This window comes from Nymphaea colorata, chromosome 7, assembly GCF_008831285.2.
Source record: "Nymphaea colorata isolate Beijing-Zhang1983 chromosome 7, ASM883128v2, whole genome shotgun sequence".
In the NCBI taxonomy this organism is placed as follows: Eukaryota; Viridiplantae; Streptophyta; class Magnoliopsida; order Nymphaeales; family Nymphaeaceae; genus Nymphaea; species Nymphaea colorata.
The window spans coordinates 20,330,769-20,352,813 of record NC_045144.1 but is presented as its reverse complement, the minus strand read 5'-3'; the positions used below and the strand labels follow the sequence as shown (position 1 = coordinate 20,352,813).

The window sequence follows — 22,045 nt, the reverse complement described above, 5'->3', positions numbered from 1 at the left end:
TTTCTTGTATGCCTCTGGGTTTAATCCTTTGTGCAAAATTGCCAGTAACAGAAAATGGATACAGTAATAGTTCATTCAGTTGCTGATCTTCTGCAAGTGTTGCATGGAATCAGTCTAGTAGAGTAGCTTACTACTGTTGGATGGTAAGATTGCGGTCTTATCGTGGCCACCATTCCAAAACGCGGGGTAGTTATTTATTAAATGCAAACAGTTGCACAATGACTTAAATTGGGGTGAAATTTCATTTGGTTGGCTGATTCACTGCTACCAGTGGACATTAACATATTTTCTGCCTCTAACTGAGCATTTTCTTATTTATAACATAGCCATCGCCATTCTGAAAGCGGACTTGTACTTCATCATTTGCTTGAGGCTAGAATATATAAATTCCTCAAACTGAATCATATGACTAATGATGTGCCTCATTATTCTTCATAAACTCTACCACATAGTATCCTAATGAGCAATAACTGTAATAAAGGCCTTAAAGATGGCTATGCGGACCTCTGTTGTGGCTTGCAGGTAGGATGTTAAAAAATCCTAATGGGTGACCTCGAGGAGGGCTTCCAGCTTCACCACCCCTGAAACCAAGTTGACAACCCAGTTGAAACGCCAGAAAATCAATTTTGATGTTCCATTTGGTGTGTGACCATAGCTACAAATATCATTCTCAGGTTCCTAATGGTGAGGTTTTTCTCGAAAATTTTTCTGCAAAATTGTTTATCTCGAAAAGATTTTGGGAAAGTCTTCGCAAATTTTTTACAAAAGAAAAAAATCCTAAAATTAGGTAAAAGTAAAGCAAATGAGAAACAAATAAGAAGCCATTAAAAAACTAGATAAAATGATATCAATAATGTCTTAATGATAATAAGAATGATAATAAATAATTTAATTTATGTTTAAAGGTGAATCCATGATGTCACTAACCTTAAAAAAATAAAAACAAAAGAAAAGGGAAAATGTGAGAAGAACACGAAAAATATATTTTTCACATTTTTTCAAGAAGATGCATTTTTCTTGAAATTTTTCTTTTTTATCATTTTCTCGTTAATATCACGATATTTATGGTCATGGATGTGACTTTTTATTTTATTTCCTAGGGGAAACCGGATTCTTAAGTGGCCCCTCACAGCCAGATCGCCATATTGCGATGTTATAGGCAGGTGTTGACATAGATGCAGGCATAGCAACAAATATTACCATGAAGAAATGCATGAAATTGTCTTATGAGTCCTTGATCTTTAGATCTTTTTGTTTTTTTTAACTTGATTTACTTTTACAGCTTTTAAATTAGTTTTTGCTAAAATTACTGGTAAATATGTGGTATCTTTCACTTGCTTTCATATGTGATTTTCAGGCTGATAGTTGGCGCTTTTAAACATTTTGTCATTGTGGTTGGTGATACCAACATAGGCATTTCCCAGACAAGAAATGGTTGGAAAAATGGCTGTATATTTGTTTTTGGCACTGCTTTCTAGCCTCGTGTCTGGCATAACCTATAAGATTGGATCTATTTGAACCCAAATTATAGAAAAGATGTGCTGTTTGAGCTCTTTTGGTTCATATCAACGCCAGAATCATGCTTTTCATCCATTCAATTTATTTGATCCTCTTTGGTTCCATTTGGATATGTCCACATCGACAGGTAAATGTCTTTGCTTCTTGTTCAGATGGAAAATATATATATAAAAAAAAGTGTGAAACTTGTTTTATAAGTTTTTCTCTTTATATTTCGTACTACAATTAAAAGAAAATTGACAAATCTACGTTGAGAGACACCACAAAGAATTTTGAACATTTAGGCAAGAGATTGCCAGTGAGAACTTTTCTTGCTGCCCCATATTCAAGAGTCTTCTGTTGGGGAAATTGGGGAAATTGAAAGTGAAAGCGAAAGCTGCAAGGGACATTCAATTCGGAGACACCTTTGAAGGGATTCCTTGAGAAGGCATTGAAAGCTCCATTTGCTTTTCCACTTATTATCAAATGCACGAGAGTTCTTGACTAGGACATGATTAAGAATCATGAAACAAGTGGATAAATTGGCAACTTGATACTTTGATTGCAGCACTTTCAAGCTAATTATTGTATAAATGCCTAATTATCTTTTTTGTTGAAAAGTTCATAATGATGGCTACATCTCACTGATGAATGAAGCTGATACAGACACACACACACACACACAGAGACCACGGTTTAAGGTCAGAATAAATTTATTAGTAACTTTATTTAAATAGCATTAGACCACGGTTTAAGGTCAGAATAAATTTATTAGTAACATTATTTAAATAGCATTGTCTTCTATATGTAAAACAACAATTGGGTTAAGAGCTTTACTTGTTTCCTTCAAATATGAGTCATTTCCTACAACCCTGCAGGGTGTATGGCCATCCAGCACTATTTGGCCTGATTTTACCTTATTTCTTCATATTTAACTCTACGTATGAGCCTAAATTACCCAAATCTGTAAGGTCTAAAGAAGATGTAGAAATTGGATTTAGAGATCAAACTTTATAAGGGCTTTAAAATGATCGACAATTAAAAATAATATCAACTTAGTGATTGCTTTGCAATCATATAAATTTAGATAGGGTATCAACACCATGCAATACTTATGGTCCTCTAGACCAGTTTTTGGCAAATTTTTTTTAGATCTGATTTCATGAGTGAGCTCGTATTACTTAAATCTATATATAAGTTTGAAGAAAGAAATGATCATCGAGATCCAACGCATGGATTGGATTTCATGAGCTCCCCTCTTCCTATCCCCATCACCCCCCCCCCCCCCCCCTCCCCCTCCCACAACAACAAAAAAAATGTCAATTTAAATTGTCATTTACCTTTTCTTTTCAACCTTGTAGATTTAGATTGTCTAAGCTTAAATTCAAATATAAGTTAATTTGAAAATGGGGTTTAAGGTTGTTATTGCTACATATATATTCCTATCAACGTCCATTGTTTTCAAATCTGACTACAAAAGGTTTTACTAACTGGATGAATTATTGCTTAAGCACAAGCAGAATCCACCAACTATCTTTCTTCTCTGGAACAGCTTGAGTTGTCCCTGATATCCACATGGTTATTACCATATAAGTGTGTGATAAAGTTGAATCATGTCCTTTATGTAATTCAATGAAATTTTCTGCAATACCAATACCATATTTCTGCAAGCTGGACGTAAGAGCTAACATGCTCCCATGGAGCCTAGTGTACTTTTCTTAAAGACCACCCCTTTAAAAAACTTTATATATATATATATATATATATATATATATATATATATTATATATATATATATATATATATATATATATATATATATATATATATATATATATATATATATATATATATCTTGTCTAAGGGCTCAAAATCAGTAATTCTTAATCTTAGAAAATAGGTTCATGGGGCATAAAATTGCATCCCACATTCCGATCTCAATTATGTTTTTACGCACCTATAGTTTTGGATATTCTGATATCGCCTATGAAGTTATATTTTTGAAAAATTAATGGCCTGCATTGGCTGCCTGCACCGCATGACTCATGAACTGCATATATATACATAGGTTTGGCGTGTCTTCTTGATCAAGTTATCCTCATGACTAAGACTTCCGGCTATCTTCAACGAAGACGAGGGAAGTTGCCAAAGATCCATACGTCACTAATAATGCTCCGTAGTGGCAACGATGCTATTGTTATGGCATGATCTGATGCTCATGTTCCAAACTGTTGATAGAGAGAAGCGTCTTTAAAATGAAAACTCATTTGTCGGATTGTTGGTAGCTTTGCATGGAAGTGAGAAGTGTGGGGTCGATTAGATATGGGTAGGTCGGATATGGAAGCTGAGAACATTGATTTCATTGGTGCTGATATATAGACAGGAGAGCAATTAATCAGAAGTCGCCATGGTAGTTCAACTGTCCATTCACTCGCTCGACATGATTCAGAAGCACATTCAAATGTGCAGCAAGTCGGCTGCTTCACTTTCTTCCTCCATAGGAACCTTTCTTGGTTCTTCTGCCAATTAGAGGGAGGGAGAGATAGATCTTGCCTTTCTTCTTTTTCTGTCTGCAAAAGGCAGCGACCATGTAGATTGATTATGAGCATTTTGTGGGTGGTGGGCATGACACCTACCAAGAAGAGTTAGTGCCTCCCTCTCCCCTTCCACTCTACTCTATCCCTCTTTCTCATGCATGTGTGCACGCATATATGTAGACATAAAATGCCACCTAAATGAACCATATATATATATACATATTGAAACAGCCGGCCAATGTCTATAATGGGATGGCTTTTGTATTTTGTGATGTTACAAACGGTCACAGGTTGTACATCCGTAATGATAGTTGATTGACCACAGTTTTTAACCACATCGTGTACCATTTGCAACAGTCATAGCCGTTGGTCAGCTTATTTCACTTTATGTACATATATATGTAGGAATATTCATTCTTGCCAGATATATGTTTAAAATTAAAACAAAAAATCTCCAAAGCCACATTGGCACTAGCGACAGTATATTGTCTAGTGATACCTTCTAATAATTTTAGCGAAGATTTGTGGTTCTTTAATGACAAACTATGAATTTGAGTCATCCAACAACTATCCTATCAAGCAGCATTGGTTTATATATATATATGTATAGTGTATAGTTTTTGTCTCTTACCCAAGTAGTTTGGTGTTTACCTATTTGTGTGTGTGTGTGTGATTTAATTATGATATTAAGAGGTTGACATTCATGATTGTAAATCTGTTTTACATGTACATCAGGTTGCCATGATTTCCTTGAACATATGGTAGTTTAACTGGCATTCTATATTCACTGACGTATATGAAGGGCTTATTTTTGTGACCCAGAAATTCATTAAAGGCAAAAATGCATCAAAATTTCTAAGCTTAAAAGAAAATACTTTTTTGCAAAGAATTATAAATAGCTAATTCTCTACGATTTGACCAATATTAAACGTCATTTTGCATCTATGTTACACCAAACAAATCAATCGCTTGTGATCAGATGTAAAGTTACGTTTTATGTGCAGTCGACTGTGCAGTTGGAGCAAACGCGTGTGATCTTTCTTAATTTTGATGACATGGTCTCAGACTAAAATATGATGCTGTCAAAACCATTAGTTTAATAGCTATCGCCACTTATAGAGACGGAGGTTCATCTTTCAACATCGTGAGTTATTACTCAAACCAGTTTCGTTGACAATCTGTAATATCTAAACCACAAAGATGGATTTCCGACACATCCCCAACTCTCAACTCCACCTGCACTTGCAGAAACGCAGAAAAACTAAATATCAGATGCTGAAGAAGAAGAAGAAGATCAACTACCACCAAGAATTGCCCTTATTATTCATGTCTTCCACGCGTATGTAGCCACCTACCAATTTTTCAGTCATCAATTTCTTCGTGCGAAAGGCCATGATGATTCCCTGATCTCGTGCTTATAATGAGACACCGGTGATCCTCCAAACGAATGGACGCCATTGCATGCACCACCATGTGATCTCCCTGGCTTCAGCTGATCTCATGTGTTGCTGGAGAGCAAAGCTTCATTAATTAGTTAATGACTGTGAGTCAGTCCTGCTGATCATATCATTATGAGTTATATGACAAGAAGATTTAACAATATTTTCCCAGTATTTATGACGCAAATTGTTAAGTTGTATGTTAAGGAGGTGTTTGACTGTCTTGAATTTTGATTCTAAAATTAAAATTATAGAAACAAAATTCAACCTCAAACTGGAATTGGAATGAAAATTTTAGTTCTAGTTTCTCTTTGTTTTGATAGGTTGGCATTTTGATTTAGAATTGAAAATAATGTGTTTGATCAAATAGGAATTAAAATTCTAGAATTGATTATATCTTTCCTTAACTCATCATCAGGTTTTGTTTAAAATGTGATTGATTGCAAAGATATATATACAAGAAACTGTGCTGCATTTTTACAATTATATCATTTTTTAGCATATTTTAGCTGTGTAATTCTTGTTTGCTTTTGCAAAAAAGACGATTAAAAACTAAAATTTCACAACCTTTTCGTTATTCTTTACAATAGCAATATTTATCTATTGCGAACATACACTGACAAATTCTTCGCTCTCTTAACTCTTAGAAGAAAAACTCTATTACGAAACGACTCTCTCAACGGAACATTGGCGGCTGTGCTTTTATATATATATATGGAGTTGGTTGTACTTGATGGAATGAGCAACGAGAAAATGCGAATAAATAAATTGCATATTGTAAGGCTGGCAGATGGATCTAGCTTCATATATACCGTATTGGCATGCACACCTACTCAAGAGAAAAGAATCAAAGGGTTATATTGAAGTTTCTAAGTAGGCGCATTAAATTCTAGGCGGTTGGATGTCACATTGTAAAGCGCCCCTTGTTGATCGCCAGCAGGCTAACCATTCTTCTGCTTCCTGAAATACTCTTTCTTAATACCAGTCTGTGGGACAGATGAAGCAATTTAATAGCAGTAACGGAGGCTCCAATGGTCTTACTCTCTTCATGAAGCGTCGAGGGCGACGAGGAGCGTCTATAAATAAAGCACCAACTTCATCTTCAGAGTCCTGCCTCGTACTACTGCTCTTGGGGAGTCCACAGCCAGGAAGAACTTTATTAGTGGCGAGTGAGTACTGCGGAGGTTCTGTAATGGCGGCCAAGGTGGTGGCGGTGGTGCAAGTGGTGTCTCTGTTGCTGTTGGTGGTGGTGGGGAGCCACGCCGCCGAGGGAGCAGGGGTATCGTGTGGGGATGCGTTGAACGCATTGATACCGTGCACCTCTTACCTTGTGGGGGCGGGAGGGGCGACTCCCAGCGACGGCTGCTGCCGGGGGGCTCAGAATCTCGACCGGATGGCGCCGACGGCGGACGCCCGCAGGTCCCTGTGCGAGTGCTTCAAGCAGACGGCGCCGTCCTTTGGTGTCAACCCTCAGCGCGTCCGCTCCCTCCCTGCCCTCTGCAACATCAAGCTCACCGTAGTCATCACCCCCAATGTTGACTGCAGCAAGATGTGATCTCTCTTTCTCTTAATCATATATATATATAATATATACATACAATATATATATAATATATATATGAATGAGCTTAACGTGCTTCGTTTCTGTATGTTCTTTTGCAGAGCCTGATGCGACCGTGCTGATCGAGCTCCCTTGAGTGATAGATTATGGCAACCAATAAGTAGTTCAGTACTCTTCATTTGGAGATTTACAAGATCTAACAGGGTTTTCATTTTACTGTGTTTTTGTTGGACGTTGGTGCAGTGAGTTTGATGTCAGATGATGCTGTTATCGTGTGTAACCCCTTTTCTTGCTTAATAAATAAATTAAAAAAAATGCCACTTGGTGCTGCTGCTGTACTTTCTTTTTTTACTTTCTAGTGTTTTATATATATATATATATATATATATATATATATATATATATATATATATATATATATATATATATATATATATATATATATATATATATATATATATATATATATATATATATATTCAGCCGGTCGCATAATCCTCGAAGGAGTCTCAAAAATGTACTTAAAATTTTTTGATGAACTTCTTGCTATTGTTAAAACAAAATCTAAGTTTTATATCATTAAGATGAAAAGAGTAAAAGATCCGCAATAAAGACATTTTAGGAACTTTGATCATCAGAGTTGGCAACAAATGATGACAATGAATCCGTCTACCAATTTAGATTAAGTCAAAATCTCTTAGAACACGTTTTTGTTTGAGATGTGAACTTAAGCAAAATGGATCAGCCATTTTAGAATGACGACGGAATTAGTCTCCAACATTGTGTACAGTTCAATACACTCTCTTCTTTTGGGACACATCCATAAAAAAACATATAAAATGGCAAAGTGTTCCGCGGCTTCAATGATTGAAACTCAAGAGATCAAAAAATTTACATTTATAATTTTGAAAATGTTTAATTTAGCTCTTATAGAAATTTTGAAAAATATTGTTCAAATTTTTACTGTTCAACCCCTTAAAAAGAATTTCTTGCTCTGCAACTTGTGTCCTGTAAATAATCCATAGTTGCATTGTTAGTTTTGCTGTATATAATTAATACTGGAAAATCAAACATGGTTTTCCATGACAAATAGGAGGACAATCTCTACTGCATGAGAAACTTTTTTCCCGTGACCACTATTGTCATTTATAACAATTTAGTTTATACAATGATTTAATGGTGATTATCCTTGTGAAGATAACCATAACACTTTTAGAAATTTACAGATAATTTGTTATGTGTATTTATGAGGAACTACCTACTTTTATAAAATTGCAAATAACCACTTTATCTTACAAAATTATTTCCTGAACACTTGTTTCATGAATGGTAAACACTAAAATATATTCAATAAAACCGTTTTACCCTTGATATAAAGTGCCCTATAGATTGAAATTTTTCATTAGCTCACATTTTCTGATCAGCTTCTTCATCATTTTGCCTTTCTTTCGAGTGTAATTGGGAAGACAAAAGGCGGAAGGGAGTATGTGTGCGACAGAGAAAATCCTGATAGTTCGATTTTTTAAAAAAAAAATTGATTTGCGAACTTTCTTTTCATTAAGGTTAAAATGAATATATTGGAAACTATTTCACAAACTTAAACTGTTTTTTGTGATTTCTCAAATAAAGAAGTTATATATGAATGTGGAGGTGGTTGATCATGATCATGGCTTTGTGATACGACACTGAAGATCTGAATCAAATCTCAACTCTATAATTCTGCTGTTTAAATTTTTCAATATAGTTGGAGCTCTTAGTTCTATATCACAGCTTTACGGAAATATGAGGGTTATTGATCATGAGCATGGCTTTGTAACATGATACTCATGACCTGAATCCAGTCCCAAATCTACAATTCTGCTGCTTGAAGTTTTCAATATAGTTGGAGCTTACCCGCAATTTAGACGAAAAAAACATCATTTCTTAGTCAACTTTAAAATTGAGACATACCACAGAGTCCAAATAGAATGCCAGAACCATCCATACTAATCAAATGTAAAGAATTTTTTAATCAGATGTAACGAATGTTGGATGTTTATCAGGAGTTCTAATTTGGTGATTTGGGTCAAGTGAAATGAAATGTAATCGAGTTGCTACATACACTATAGTTAATCGGATTCAGATTTTATTATCGAATTCGAACACTGCGCTCTATCTCTCTCTCTAGCCGGCCGCCGATTTCTGGCGCCCAAATCGCAAACTTGTCTGAACGGTTCTATAAACGAGAGCACCAATCTTGCAGCGTCCTCCCTGCCTTTGGTTGTTTGGGTGTTTCAAGCGCGTCGATATCACAGGCCTTAAAATCGATTGTGTTTGGCGGTCTGCAAGTAAAGCTTTGAGCGAGAGAGAGGGAGATGGTGTTGCCTCCGCAGGCGAAGAAGGCACTGTTCCAAGAGAGTGCTAAGAAGTTGGGAAATCTGATAGACCCAATAAACCTGCCCTCCAACCTTCGAGAGTTCACTGGGGGCCAGTCCCAGATGTCGCGCCTCAAGTGTTTCATCCGTGTTTGGTCCTACATCAAGGACAACAACCTTCAGGTTCGCTCCCAACAAAGAGAATTCTCTTCAGATCCTGTCTTGTTCTTGTGCAAGGGCTTGTCTGATGTTACAACAAATTATTCTATTTCCAGTGATGATCATAACTTGTAGCAACAGAGTTTATTTGGTTTTACTGTTCATTTTATGTTGTCTTAAATCCAGCTGTTCGGTATGTTTAATTGTTATATGCAATTTATCGTACAGAATCCCTGATTTTGAATGCGGTTACATCACAATATAAACAAAGTCTTATGTTCTATTGTTGATCAGTGTCATTCAAAGAGTTCTTGCAGGCTGCAATTGTATAAAAGATAAAAATCTTGTTTGTGGATTATATGTTGTGGGTGTACCTCATGTTTCCTTACCGATGAAAAACATACTGGATATTTTGGAGGAAAGCAGTTGTGCTTTGAAGGACAGAGAATTGTTCCTTTATTCTCCAAATTTGCCCCTGGTGCTGTGAATTTGAACAAATTCGGCTTGTCTATTTCTTTAGTATCTTATATTGCACATTTTATTTTTCTCCATCTGGTAGAGAATATGAGGAATCCCATTTTGGACGACCATGGTTTTGTCATGCCTTGGATGGTAGGATCATTTTACCAGCCCTTTCAGGTTGACAAAAATCTATCACTAATTTGCCCCTGGTGCTGTGAATTTGAACAAATTCGGCTTCTCTATTTCTTTATTATCTTATATTGCACATTTTATTTTTCTCCATCTAATAGAGAATGTGAGGAATCCCATTTTGGACGACCATGGTTTTGTCATGCCATGGATGGTAGGGTCATTGTACCAGCTCTTTCAGGTTGACAAAAATCCATCACTCATGAACTTCTGTTCTTGGTATAATTCTGATGGTAAAAGGCTTTCAGTCCCATGACTCTTTCGTTTTTGGATGTTGTTAGCAAATCTCTTTTATGCTCCACACCTAGAAGTGGCTTAGGGCGACACCAAAATTGAACTTCTTGATGTAAATTGCATAGTAGACTGAACTTCAACTGATTTTTCTGATTAACTGTGTTATGTACTCAAATTCTAATAAGACCAATTTGGACGTCAAACATACATGCTCCTGTTCTCTAGGGTTCTTGATAAATGTGATTGTGCTCTGTGGAAAATTGTTTTCTCTCGCAATAATGTTATGCCATTTTTTGCTATAAAACTTAATGAGACTCGTTACCTAAAATGTGGATCAATGGAATGAAAATTGGAAAGTTTGGATGGAAGTATTTCTCTTATTTTGTGTGTAAGAATATCAGATGTTTTTCAACATCCTTATCATGGCACACCAAAAGAGATGGGGAAGAATCCTTTGTCTACTATTAGTAAATATGCATCTTTTCAATGCCCTTTAAGATCAAGATACCATTGCCTGTAATCATTATGTCAAATTGGGCATTAGGTCTGCCTTTATGAAAAGGTCAATAAGCTTATACTCCTGGCTTGAATAATGAAACTTAATGTTACTGCTGACGAAGAGTTTGAAGCATAGAGGTCTATGAGGACAATATGAAATAGTTTCTTCTTTCTGATGCATTTCGTCAACCCTCACTCCCATACCAACTAAGATTAGGTTTTGTCGACTCTTTATGTGATTGACTACAATAGGAACTTCATCATGGTTGTCACTTGAAGCATAATCCCATCACCATCATGCAGCCTTTTCAGGTGGATTGGTTTGTAATAAGTTCTGGTGAAGTGTAGGATCAATAGAAAACCACCTGTTTATATTTCCTACTTTTCAAAAAAAAAATAATATTCTGCTCGTTTGCACTGAGGTGAATATGCAGGAGAATATTTTATGTTGAAGAGGATTCTCTCAGGGTGTCAACGCGATCTTAGTTGGTTTTGAACCCACAGTTGATTGGGCTGTGTTTGGCACTAAAACCTTGGGTATTAGTCCTCCTACCACTAGGGAATGCTTCCTCTGACTCCCTGTGAAGATGCCTTGCTGGAAATGCTTAACAACAAAGAAGCAAGCCAGCATGTCATGATCTGTATGTTATCACCATATTGAAGGCATTATGTGGCTTTAAAGTATTGTTAGTGTGGCTTCTTTCTTGATTCATCCTGTTGCTGGTCTTAATTTTGAGAGAAGATACTGAAATTTTATCACTTACTATCTCTGCTTAAGAGAATATGACAATCAAGTTACTCGGTCTTTTGTGAATGGGAATGATTTTCTCAATCTCTGAATCAGGTGTGAGTCATTGCCTGTACAGTCGCAGCTGGTGCCATCATGCAAGTCTTCGTTTTCATGCATATGGGTGACAGGATAGTATCATCTAAGTCGCTTTCCTTTTTATGACAAGGTGCCCTTATGGAAAGCCCCAGGTGACCCCTGACCACTAGCTCTATGAGGATAAGACCATGGGACAGCCCAGTTAGCAAAATGACAGGGTTGGGACTTGCTTCAGGGTCCTCAATTTGACACCCTTCACATTCCCCACTTACCAGCACAGGTGGTCTAGGTGTTATCCTGTTATTACCTGTTAGGCTGACCAAGTTTGTGTTAATCCTCTACCTTGAAAAGCAGCATTGAGCTTCTAGCATGACATCAGTTTTCAGGCTCTCAAACAGCAATTTCTCCTTAACTGCACCTCTTCTTTTTTGCTTCTTTAGAAACTCAAGGATCATACTAAATTTGAATGTGTAGCTTTAACTTGTATTGTGAACATCTCCCCTTAGAGGCTCTACATGGTTTACGATCAGTTCAGATCTCAAACAGCAATTGCCACGCATCTCATGTCTTTCCTTTATTTTGTAGTAGAGTTTTGTCATTTTTTAACATTAAATTGTCAGGTTAAAACTGAATAAATGCAATGAAATTCTTATTTTTTGTTGGGAATGTTACCTTAAGTTCTTAACAGAATCTACATTGGTCTTTATTTTCCAAATGAATCTGGGTATTATGTATCTATCCTGGTGTGTGGTTTCTTGTTAAGAAAATCAATGGATCTATGTATTCCTGCCATGCAGTTTTCCTCAACAGCGGATGCTAATAAGGTGCTTTTGGTTGTGCAGGATCCAAGAAATAGAAACTTGGTTAACTGTGATGACAAATTGAGAAGCATTTTTTTGGGCAAGAACAAATTTGAACTGTCCGAGCTCCCGGGGCTTGTCAAATTACATTTTCCAGCAAAGTCAAAGTGAATGAGGGCAATCGTGATTAGTAGAAAGGCTTTCAATCTCTATATACACCCTGGCTTGGCTTCTAGAACTGTCTCAAATTGGCTTGTAAATCTGCATCTGGTTGGTTCACTTGATTGACATATTTATCAGGCGAAAATTTTGCACCTTCATTGTTCTTGATATGATCTGAGGTTTCTTCTATGGTCGAAATCCAGTTATAAGTTCTTCCTTCCTCTCTCTCTCTCTCTCTCTCTCTCTCTGTGTGTGTGTGTGGTGTTGGGGAGAGAGAGAGATCTCCAAAGTCTGGAATACATATATCAGGGGCTATTTATGGTCTTTGATTAGTCCGAGATCCTATGTTTGGAACGGAACGTGGTTTTGGCATTTAAGGAGTCTTCTGATCAACCAAGCTGGGTCTTCAGCATGGTGAGGTCGCTCAAAGACATTTTTATGCCTGGCGCCAGGTCAAGCCTGAAGCTCAGGTCAACTCGGCCAAGCAAGCTGATTTGCAAATCGTTTGCCTAAGAATATCCATCCTCTTAAGTTTTGGTTTCGAGTAAATGGTATTTGAGCATTTCACATTAAACTAAACTGGTGCTTGCCTTTTAGGATTAAGACCTTGTTATAATACTTAGCAACAATATTGACTGAAGCAGCTGGTCACTTCTTTGAGCTTGGATCCTTTCTTTATTGAATCCCTAGCTTTGCAACCAAGAGTCATGTACCTGTATTTCTTTGAAGTTGTTTAAGCTATTGGTAATCAGAGGTAAGCTTCAAACCCTACCTGAGCTTCGGTGGAATATGTTCACGCATTGCACTGTGGCCACATTTTCTAATCTTCAATTGAAGCAAAGTATCTCAATACCTCATGAGATGTGATTTAGGCTGCCAAGCTTTTCAGATTTAGATGGCATATGAACCTTTAAGTCATTTAACCAGACGTACATTGTGCTTCATAAAAGCAGAAAACTTCGCACTGAAAATAGCCAATGATGCTGGCTGACTCTCTTCAGGGCTAGGGCGTTCACCGTAGGTCGACCACTGTTTCCAAGTTTTATCACATCCATACGCATAGTTTCACAATAAATTAACTCTAAAGACATTTCCCAGTAGGGAACTCCAAACTCACTCAGCTTTTGCCAAATAATTCAAAAAGTTCCATGCAACTGCCCTTTCATTCTGAACTACTACTCGACTCGAGGATAAATGAGATATTTTGAAACTTGAGAACCATTATTGCACTGAAAATTGAAAATATTTGGTAACACATTCCATGAAAGCATCGTGTGTACGTGTGCATGTGTGCCATTTGCAAGGAGAAGAGAGCAAAAGTTGCAAGAGCAATTGACTAACCCACATCAGAAACGCATCACGATCCCTTGATACAGCAACTCTTAAATACAATTAGACAGGGAAGCAAGAAATTACAGTGACAAACTACGCAGAGCTCATCCAGCTTTTTGGGTACAGATTTATACATAAACAATACTATGCTACATGTGTTTTCCACCTCAGATTACTTGAACAACGAGATGGACATGAAGCAGCGGCCATGCCTTCACACAGAAATATTTACACGGCTATGACTTCTGTACTCAAGTTCTCATCACATGTTAGGATGAGCCCATGAACAGTGGTGGGAAGAAGACAGCTCTTCCACCGACAACCTGTGGAGACTGGCTCTGTAGATGGAACAATCATTAGCACATTGTCATGACGACGAACAATTCCCATTACGCTTACAGTGCTTCCTTCTTTGATATACCTGCCATAGACAAGGAGAATATTAGCAAGTGAAGAAATTACAATACGATCTGCCACTTTGGAAATTATTGCTATTTTACCCCTCTTCCAGCCGCATGATTCGGTCATCAGCTGAAAGTTTCCTATCTGCAAGCCAGCGCAGGAAACTAGGAGATAATTCTTTATTTTCCTTTGTGATATCCACAACAGTCACAGGTTTAACAAATGAAGAAACTTTTGCGCCGTAACCAGCTTTTACCAGCGCTCTCAGTCCAGACTGGAAATCCGATATGTAGAAATCGGCCACATACCTCTGCAGAATTAGAGGAGCTGCTGAGTGAACATTTGTACAAGATTTTTTAAAAAAGTGCAACTTTCATATAAGTTAGTGAAACATGTTCAGTGAGCTAAACCATGGGTTATATCCACATGAAAGGGAAAGGAGGGTAGAGAGAGGAAGAGAGAGCGGGATGAAAGGTATGCCCAACATACAACATGCCACCACAATAAAAATAGCTGGTTTTATTGACACCTAAACTGTTTTCGAACCCCGCGTACACATTCCAATCCCAAGTATGCACCTGCCCATTCGATCAGCTAAACACATTATATGATAAGGATTGAAACTGCCCATCTAACTGCACCAAGCATACAGTAAAGAACCAGCCTATGATGATGTAAGCTTGATAAAATGGTTATATTTGTGATCTAACGCAAAGGCTACCTAATTGATGATGATGCCTAGTCTGGCAGAAACCAATTTTTGTCATGGTCGGTTTGGATTTGACACCAGAGATGCTATGAGCAGAACAGAAAGTAGTAAAATTAGTTCAGGCATGTCTTACCATCGTTCTCTCTCTAAGTCCTTGAAATTTGATGACTCGCAAGTCATTAGTGCTAAGCGCATTTGAAAGTCAATATAGTTTCCCATGGATAAGCACCTCTCAAACTTTCTTGCCATAAGCCACCAACTCTCTACAAACACCTCAATAATCTTTGTAGTTTGTACCATAAGCTAACTGCTGTATGACTAGAGGAAAAATGAGGGATCTTCCTCATAACTCAGTCTAAATGTGGAAAGTCATGATAAGACAGGCAAGTGATGGCAAGAAAGAGCTCCGTTAGGTTAAAATTGAATCCTACAGGTGCACACCACTATTGGCATAATCTGGTAGAACTACACCCAACTCCAGCTTGTCTATCGAAAGAAAAAGGAAACTTTTACTACCCATCTATGTCTCCAAGTAACAGCCAAAAATATTCCCATTTCCCAACTTCACAAACACATGTTCTCCACTATGGTACCAAATCAATCCATCCATGCCCGACTCATGGGCCAGCCTCCAACCCATAATTCACCTGCATACCTGTGTCAGCGCTTTAGTATTAGTTTGCACCTAGTCTCCTTCCAGACATAAATGTGAACAACTTTAAGAGTAAAAACCCAATCCTCCCTAAACCCACAACTAAAAATATGATTTTTTCCCTTGGCACCCTTCCAATACCACAAAAATTTGGATGCACTGAAAGATTTGGATGCTGCTTGTTAACCCTGAAAATTATTTCAGAGTGTACTCAATGGGTGAAAATTTTGCCCATTATGTCCTGAAACCAAACCTGGGTGGAAAGTTTCTATATTGTAAAGGCAAAAATATTTGAAAACAGACAGCAGTCTTGACCCTTATTTTTCTTGAAACTTCTTGTTGTACACAAGAAGGAAAAACAAGCACCTTCAAAAGATGCTGTGCCATCAACTGCCCCTTTGTAGCTATCCTAGGAACAGCAGAAATTGAAACAAGGTAGTTTCAAGGTTTCTCAGAATATGCCTGAGCTACATACCCATTGTAGCCAACAACAGGTATTCGGCTGGCCATCTTATGCTTTATTTTTTTTTTCAAATTTCTCAAATACATCAATACATCAAGTATGGCTAAGCATTTAAAAGGACTTGTAGCTGGGACAAAAAGGCCTTTGGAGTTAAAGATCTTTGTTTCAGAACCAATATAAATATGTGTGTATGTTCTCCTTTAAGACACAAACAGAATCACACTCACAACATACATGTGTTTGTGTATGTGCATTATATCATAATCGCCAATGTTGTTCTCAGCAATTTCTAGGAAGGTTTAGCTCCAAAGTTTTTTAACATGATGGTTTTCTTGGAAAATGGTTAAAATTAGAAAAAGCAGGAATAGAAAGAATAACTACACGTATTCTATATTTTTACTTTTACTTACAAATTTGACTTTTTAGAAAGTTTTATTATTTCCAAATAAACAAAACCTGGAGAATATATATATACACACACACACACACACACACACACAACGAAAAGGAAAGATTAGACATTCTGATGTTACCTTGACAGTATCATGATGTTATCACAATATTTATATGCTGGCCATGCTTATTGCAAAATTTTCCTTACAGTATCATTAGGAACTATTTTGGTTATAAGAACATGATGTCTTAAAACATTCCAAATCAGGTAACTGTGATATGTGTATGCACATGATGTGAAAGCAAATGTGCAAAATAATGGATGAAAGGCATGAAAGATGACTAAGAAATTAAGAATATGAGGGTGCACTTTGGAAGATTCTACTGTTATTAGAGGAATACGGACATTCCAATATCCAAGCTACAGCCAACAATCCACTATTTTTCCTACGACCAAGACTCCTAGCATGATAAGATCATAAGAGTTAAGACGGAGTATTGAATTTTGGAACTCTTTCAACTTGAAGGACTTAAAGTCTTAAACCCAAACCCCTAGCAAACTAGATGAATCATTGAATTCTTACTGATAAAAAAACATGAAAAATTGAAGGATGCACCAGCCAGAAATCAGGTCCATGCTATGGATGTGCCTCATTCAGCTACTGCTCCAGGGATATACATACTCTTTGCTACATCTTATAATCAACTAACCTATCAGATAATTCAAGCTTTCCGATTTATCCATCCTTGCTCAACAGGCAAAAACTAGACAGTGTGTTCTGTGATGACAAATTGACAATACTAACAAATATAAAGACGAATAGAATGAAAATTTAGAGATACATGAACTTATGAATAAAATTTGGAGAGTCGAGCTGCAATACCCACACTATTTATTTCTTCTTCTTTTCTTTTGGTAAGTGTTTGTATGCGCTTGTTATGCAAGATTTATATTCTCCACTAGAACAGGTGAAAAGGAGAAGACACATCTTTTGAAAATACTGAGGGAATCCTGAATATAAAGGTAAGAACCACAGGCAAAACTAATAAAATTTTAAGGAAAATAAGTCCCAATATAATTAAATAAACCGAGGGGGCACATACTTGTAGTGATATGCTATCCACAGGCAATTTTATCCAGGATACTCGTCTTAGATACAGTTATCCATTGTTAGCCATTGTTAGAAAGCAAAATTAAGATCTCATCAGGGTGAAAACCAACACATCGCTAAGCATGAAACAAGCTATATCCACATTTGGGGTCAAAAGGAATAGGAATGAAACTCCCTGTTTCATTGGTGCAGTGAGGACTGCAGCACCCAAAAGTGGAGTGAAATTTTACACAGAAGCTACCATATGCCATCAAGCAAACCTTTAGAATGGAGAAAGCAGAAACATAAACATGCCACACAGGCCATGATACACATCAGATAAACAAAAGCCAATTCTTAAAGAATCTTCTGAAGTTTTTAGTACCAACTCCAGGCCATATTAGCATGTGAATAGCAGGAAGAACTTACAAATCCGGGAAATATACATTTAGAATAGACGTTCAGAAATTAGGCAGGAAAAGAGCTACTAGAGAGGAACAAGCAGAAGCCCAGATGTGAAAGTGGCGGACGGTAGCAAAATTTGGAAGTCATCACAGAACCTGTAGCAGGCTCAAATTTACCGAGGATTAAACCCCAGCATGCTTTAAAAATCAACTTTTGAAAAAAATGAAAGCAAAATATTAGTGGAAACCTAGGAATTGCAGGTACTGACCTCTAAATGCCTCAAACCCCATGTAAAGCAACGATGATTAGAATTTGCAGGCTTTGCACCCCATCCTCGGTACTCATACAGTCCTGTGGATACATAGATGCACCTTGGAATCCTCTGGTATGAGGATTCAAGTGGAATACTGCCGCAAGTGACAACCTACAAAAGCCATGATAAACAACAAATGGATCATTAAACAACAAATGGACCATGATTCACACAAGTCACAACAAAGCTACTGGAGAAGCACACGGCAACTAGGATCCTTTTCCGACATTGAAAAAAAATGAGAAACTGATATAAGTTGGAATAATTCAATTAAAAGAACTAGTGAACCAAAACAGTGATCCATAACAACTCAACAAGCTAGCTTAGGCCCAATTCATGAACAAGAAACAGCTTGAGATAAAAGTAGTGCTCTTGGCAGCCTTCAAATTAGGGAACAGCTGAATGACAAGCTACCAAAAGAACAAAAGTCTGAACTAGCAATCAGTCAGGCATGGTGGTAATGAAAGTCTTTAAAAATTATATTTAGTATACAGATGCATATAAACAGAAAGGGATGCTGACAGTGTACATTATAATGACCAGATATCTTTTGGAAATACAGCTATGCAAACATTTTATCACAGACTTAGTTTGCCATCTTGTAAATAAAATAAAATAATAAAAGGATTCAAAAGACATTTTACCATGGGCTTTGCTACGTAGGGCAAAGCAAAGACATAAGAAAACGTTTGGAGGAACCACTGCAAAGATTGCAAATACCAAGAATTTGACACAGAAATTGTTTGGTCATTTAATCTGCATTTTGGATGAGATACTTGATTTTCAAAGTTTTTGTCCAGTTTTGTTAACTGAGAATTCCATTGACCAAAAAGGAGAAATAAGAATTTCATCTTGTAACCTAGATTTGATTTGTGATCATGATTATTAAACTACTCAATCTGCTACCTTTGTTACCAATATCTGAAATTGAAGATACATTGTGATAATACTTGAAAAGTGCATCTTTGCTTAGTGAATCACATAATCCATTCTTACACCATTTTCATGTGGACATCTTGACATTTTTACAAAACTCAAGAAATCATCTCCAATGTGCATATATTTAGCTGAGCACACTCAACAAGCTGACGATTGCATTTGGTGTGTTGGACCTGCACTGACACCATGCGGGTGCTGCAACCTCCACAAAGAGTCCGTGTTACATATGTTGTCACAAGTAAAAGAAAAACATTCCAGCAAGAGTATTTCCCTTTTTCCCATTACCTTACAAAACGATTTCCATGTTTGCAGTTATACAAAATTAAAGACCCCGCAACAGAACATACGGAAAAAAGAATTGTCTCAATGAAACCTTGATGATCGTTATGAAACACAACTTTGGCGCAACAGCAAACACAAAAGATAACAGGAACAACTCAACAGCAGATATTCTTCATTAAGGAATGAAATGTAATTCATGTAGTAAATTATCAACCCTTCACGAAAATATCAACCTTTATGCGGGGTCACTTGCTGGTCATCTAGGTGATTGTGGCGCTGCATTACCAAAAACCCCAGCAAGAAGTAAAATGAAGATAGACCATAGAATCATAGACGATTCTTACACTAATTCCAGGTTTAGTTCTCATTTTGGCATTAGCAGCTGGACCGAATACAAGACACACTGCCATTGTATTTTGATCCTTAGAGAATACTACTTAGACCATTGAATAGGCTAAATGCCTTCAAAATTATGCCCTTAGCTTTCTCCTGAAGATCTTTATTCATATGCATGGAGGGGAACAATGCAGCTGATCATGCAATGGAGCAAAAAGATTCTTTTAGACCTTCAATTTGCCTTATAATTGAGCCAAAAAAATAAATGAGGCACGTTTCGGCGGTGCCATTTATATAATGACTCTTCCAACATCTAAAATGGACCCCTCCACATAACCATTTTCTATAAAATTCAGAAAGAAAAAGGAAGCAAGGCAAAGAAGCAAGTTGGAATTGTCGGCGGAGGGAATCTTCTTACCCCTGTGACTTTCACGTATTGCCCATCCTTGGCCGCTCTGAGCTCCGCATCAGGGTAATTGGCCAAGAACCTAAGAAGCCCTCGCTTTCCCCAGGCCAAGTTCCAGGCGAGCAGCACCACCACGGGCGTTGCGACTCCAGCAATGACGAACAGGATGACCGCCTTCTTCACCGTCACAAGCATGAAGATCCCAACGATCAGCGCCATCATGAACACCACCACCGACACCCAGACGATGGACTTGGAGATGCTGAACCGAACCCTCGCGGCGTCGCTGTTGCTCAGGTTCGTGACAGAGGCACCATAGACGACCTTGCCGGCCGGCGGCTGTGCAGCGGCAGAGGAGGAGTCTGCTGGGCCAGACGACGAGGCGGACGGCCGGCGGCCGGAGGAGACCGGGCCGGAGGTGATGAGGCCGGTCGGCTGGAGTGTCAGGGACCCGGAGCCCGACCGTGACGCAGCCGGGTTGCCGGCGCTCGAGAGAGGGCCGGAGGATTTACGGGAGGACTGAGGGCCGGAGCCGGAGGTGGGCGCAGGGAGCTGCTGGGGACCAGAGTTAGACGCAGATCGGGCCAGGGAACCACTGCGAGGCCTCGAGGACGATGGGGGAGTGGTGGGCTGTTCCACAACGTGGATGTCGAACATCTTCCCGAGCTCGCCGGACTTCTTTACGTCGCCACCTGTGTAAGGCACGGCCTTCGAAACTATAACTGGCTGCCGCTCCTTGTGCTGGTCCGGCAGCCCGGACACGTACAGCCCGCTGCTCAACTGGTGCGACGGGATCCTTGTTGCCATTTTCTTCTTCTTCTTCTGTCGCCTTATTGGCACAATGTAGCTAATACCCAAGATACAGCACGCGCACAAACTCACAGAGACACAGACAGAAACCACTAGACCAAATCTTACCTAGTGATGCTTTGGAAGAAAGCAGTCTCAGAACATGGGCACAGAGACAGAGAGAGAGAGAGAGAGAGAACCCCAAAAATGACAGGAGACAAATGGGTGGTAATGGTTTTGGAAGGGGAAAGTTTAGAGAGAGGAAGAGAGTCGCAACTGTGCCACTGTTGAGTGAAGTGGAATCTACTGATTGGCACTTGGGGAGAGAGAGAGAAGAGGGGTTTTCTAGTCTTCAATTGAATTTACGGCGTCGCCATTCCACGGAAAAGAGGAGAGAGAGTCTCCTCCCTTCAATTCAATTTACGGCGTCGCCATTCCATGGAAAAGCGAAGGGAGAAAGAGGTGACTGCTCTGTCTCCTTCTCCTCTCTCTCTCTCTCTCTTTCTACCCAGATGGGAGTCGAAGATTTTTCATTCACCTCCCTCCATTACCTATGTGCTCGAGCTCGGCACGCGGCAGATTACCAGCAAAAGGTCTCACCCTTTCCCTTCCTCTGTGAATTGCTTTATCTTAGTCCCCACTTTTTATCAGTCACTTTCCTATTCATAATGTTTCCGTTTGATTTATCCTTCATTTTTCCTGTGGATTGTTGGATTATTTAATATGCTTAAAATCTGGAGAGTGGTTTAAGGATGATTGTGGGCACAAGTTCGGAAATGGAAATTATTTTGTGACTGAAATTAATGAATACTAAA

General features: G+C 38.2%; 3 protein-coding genes across 3 annotated transcripts; 2 read left to right on the top strand and 1 right to left on the bottom strand.

Annotated features, from left to right (window-relative positions):
• The first annotated feature begins 6,455 nt into the window (after positions 1–6,455).
• Positions 6,456–7,362, top strand: LOC116257818 (non-specific lipid-transfer protein 3-like). The gene is made up of 2 exons (XM_031634813.2): positions 6,456–7,024; positions 7,136–7,362. The coding sequence occupies exons 1-2, from the start codon at positions 6,471–6,473 to the stop codon at positions 7,140–7,142; spliced, it is 561 nt and encodes a 186-aa protein (XP_031490673.1). The 5' UTR covers positions 6,456–6,470; the 3' UTR covers positions 7,143–7,362.
• Positions 7,363–9,097: 1,735 nt separating this feature from the next.
• LOC116257794 (upstream activation factor subunit spp27) lies at positions 9,098–12,943 on the top strand. Its single transcript, XM_031634782.2, has 2 exons — positions 9,098–9,571; positions 12,599–12,943. Exons 1-2 carry the CDS (start codon positions 9,389–9,391, stop codon positions 12,725–12,727), a joined length of 312 nt encoding a protein of 103 aa, XP_031490642.1. The 5' UTR covers positions 9,098–9,388; the 3' UTR covers positions 12,728–12,943.
• Positions 12,944–14,028: 1,085 nt separating this feature from the next.
• On the bottom strand, positions 14,029–21,746 carry LOC116257578 (uncharacterized membrane protein At1g16860). The gene is made up of 4 exons (XM_031634467.2): positions 20,454–21,746; positions 18,434–18,589; positions 14,551–14,762; positions 14,029–14,471 (listed from the first exon to the last, which is right to left on the bottom strand). Exons 1-4 carry the CDS (start codon positions 21,246–21,248, stop codon positions 14,279–14,281), a joined length of 1,356 nt encoding a protein of 451 aa, XP_031490327.1. The 5' UTR covers positions 21,249–21,746; the 3' UTR covers positions 14,029–14,278.
• Positions 21,747–22,045: the final 299 nt, after the last annotated feature.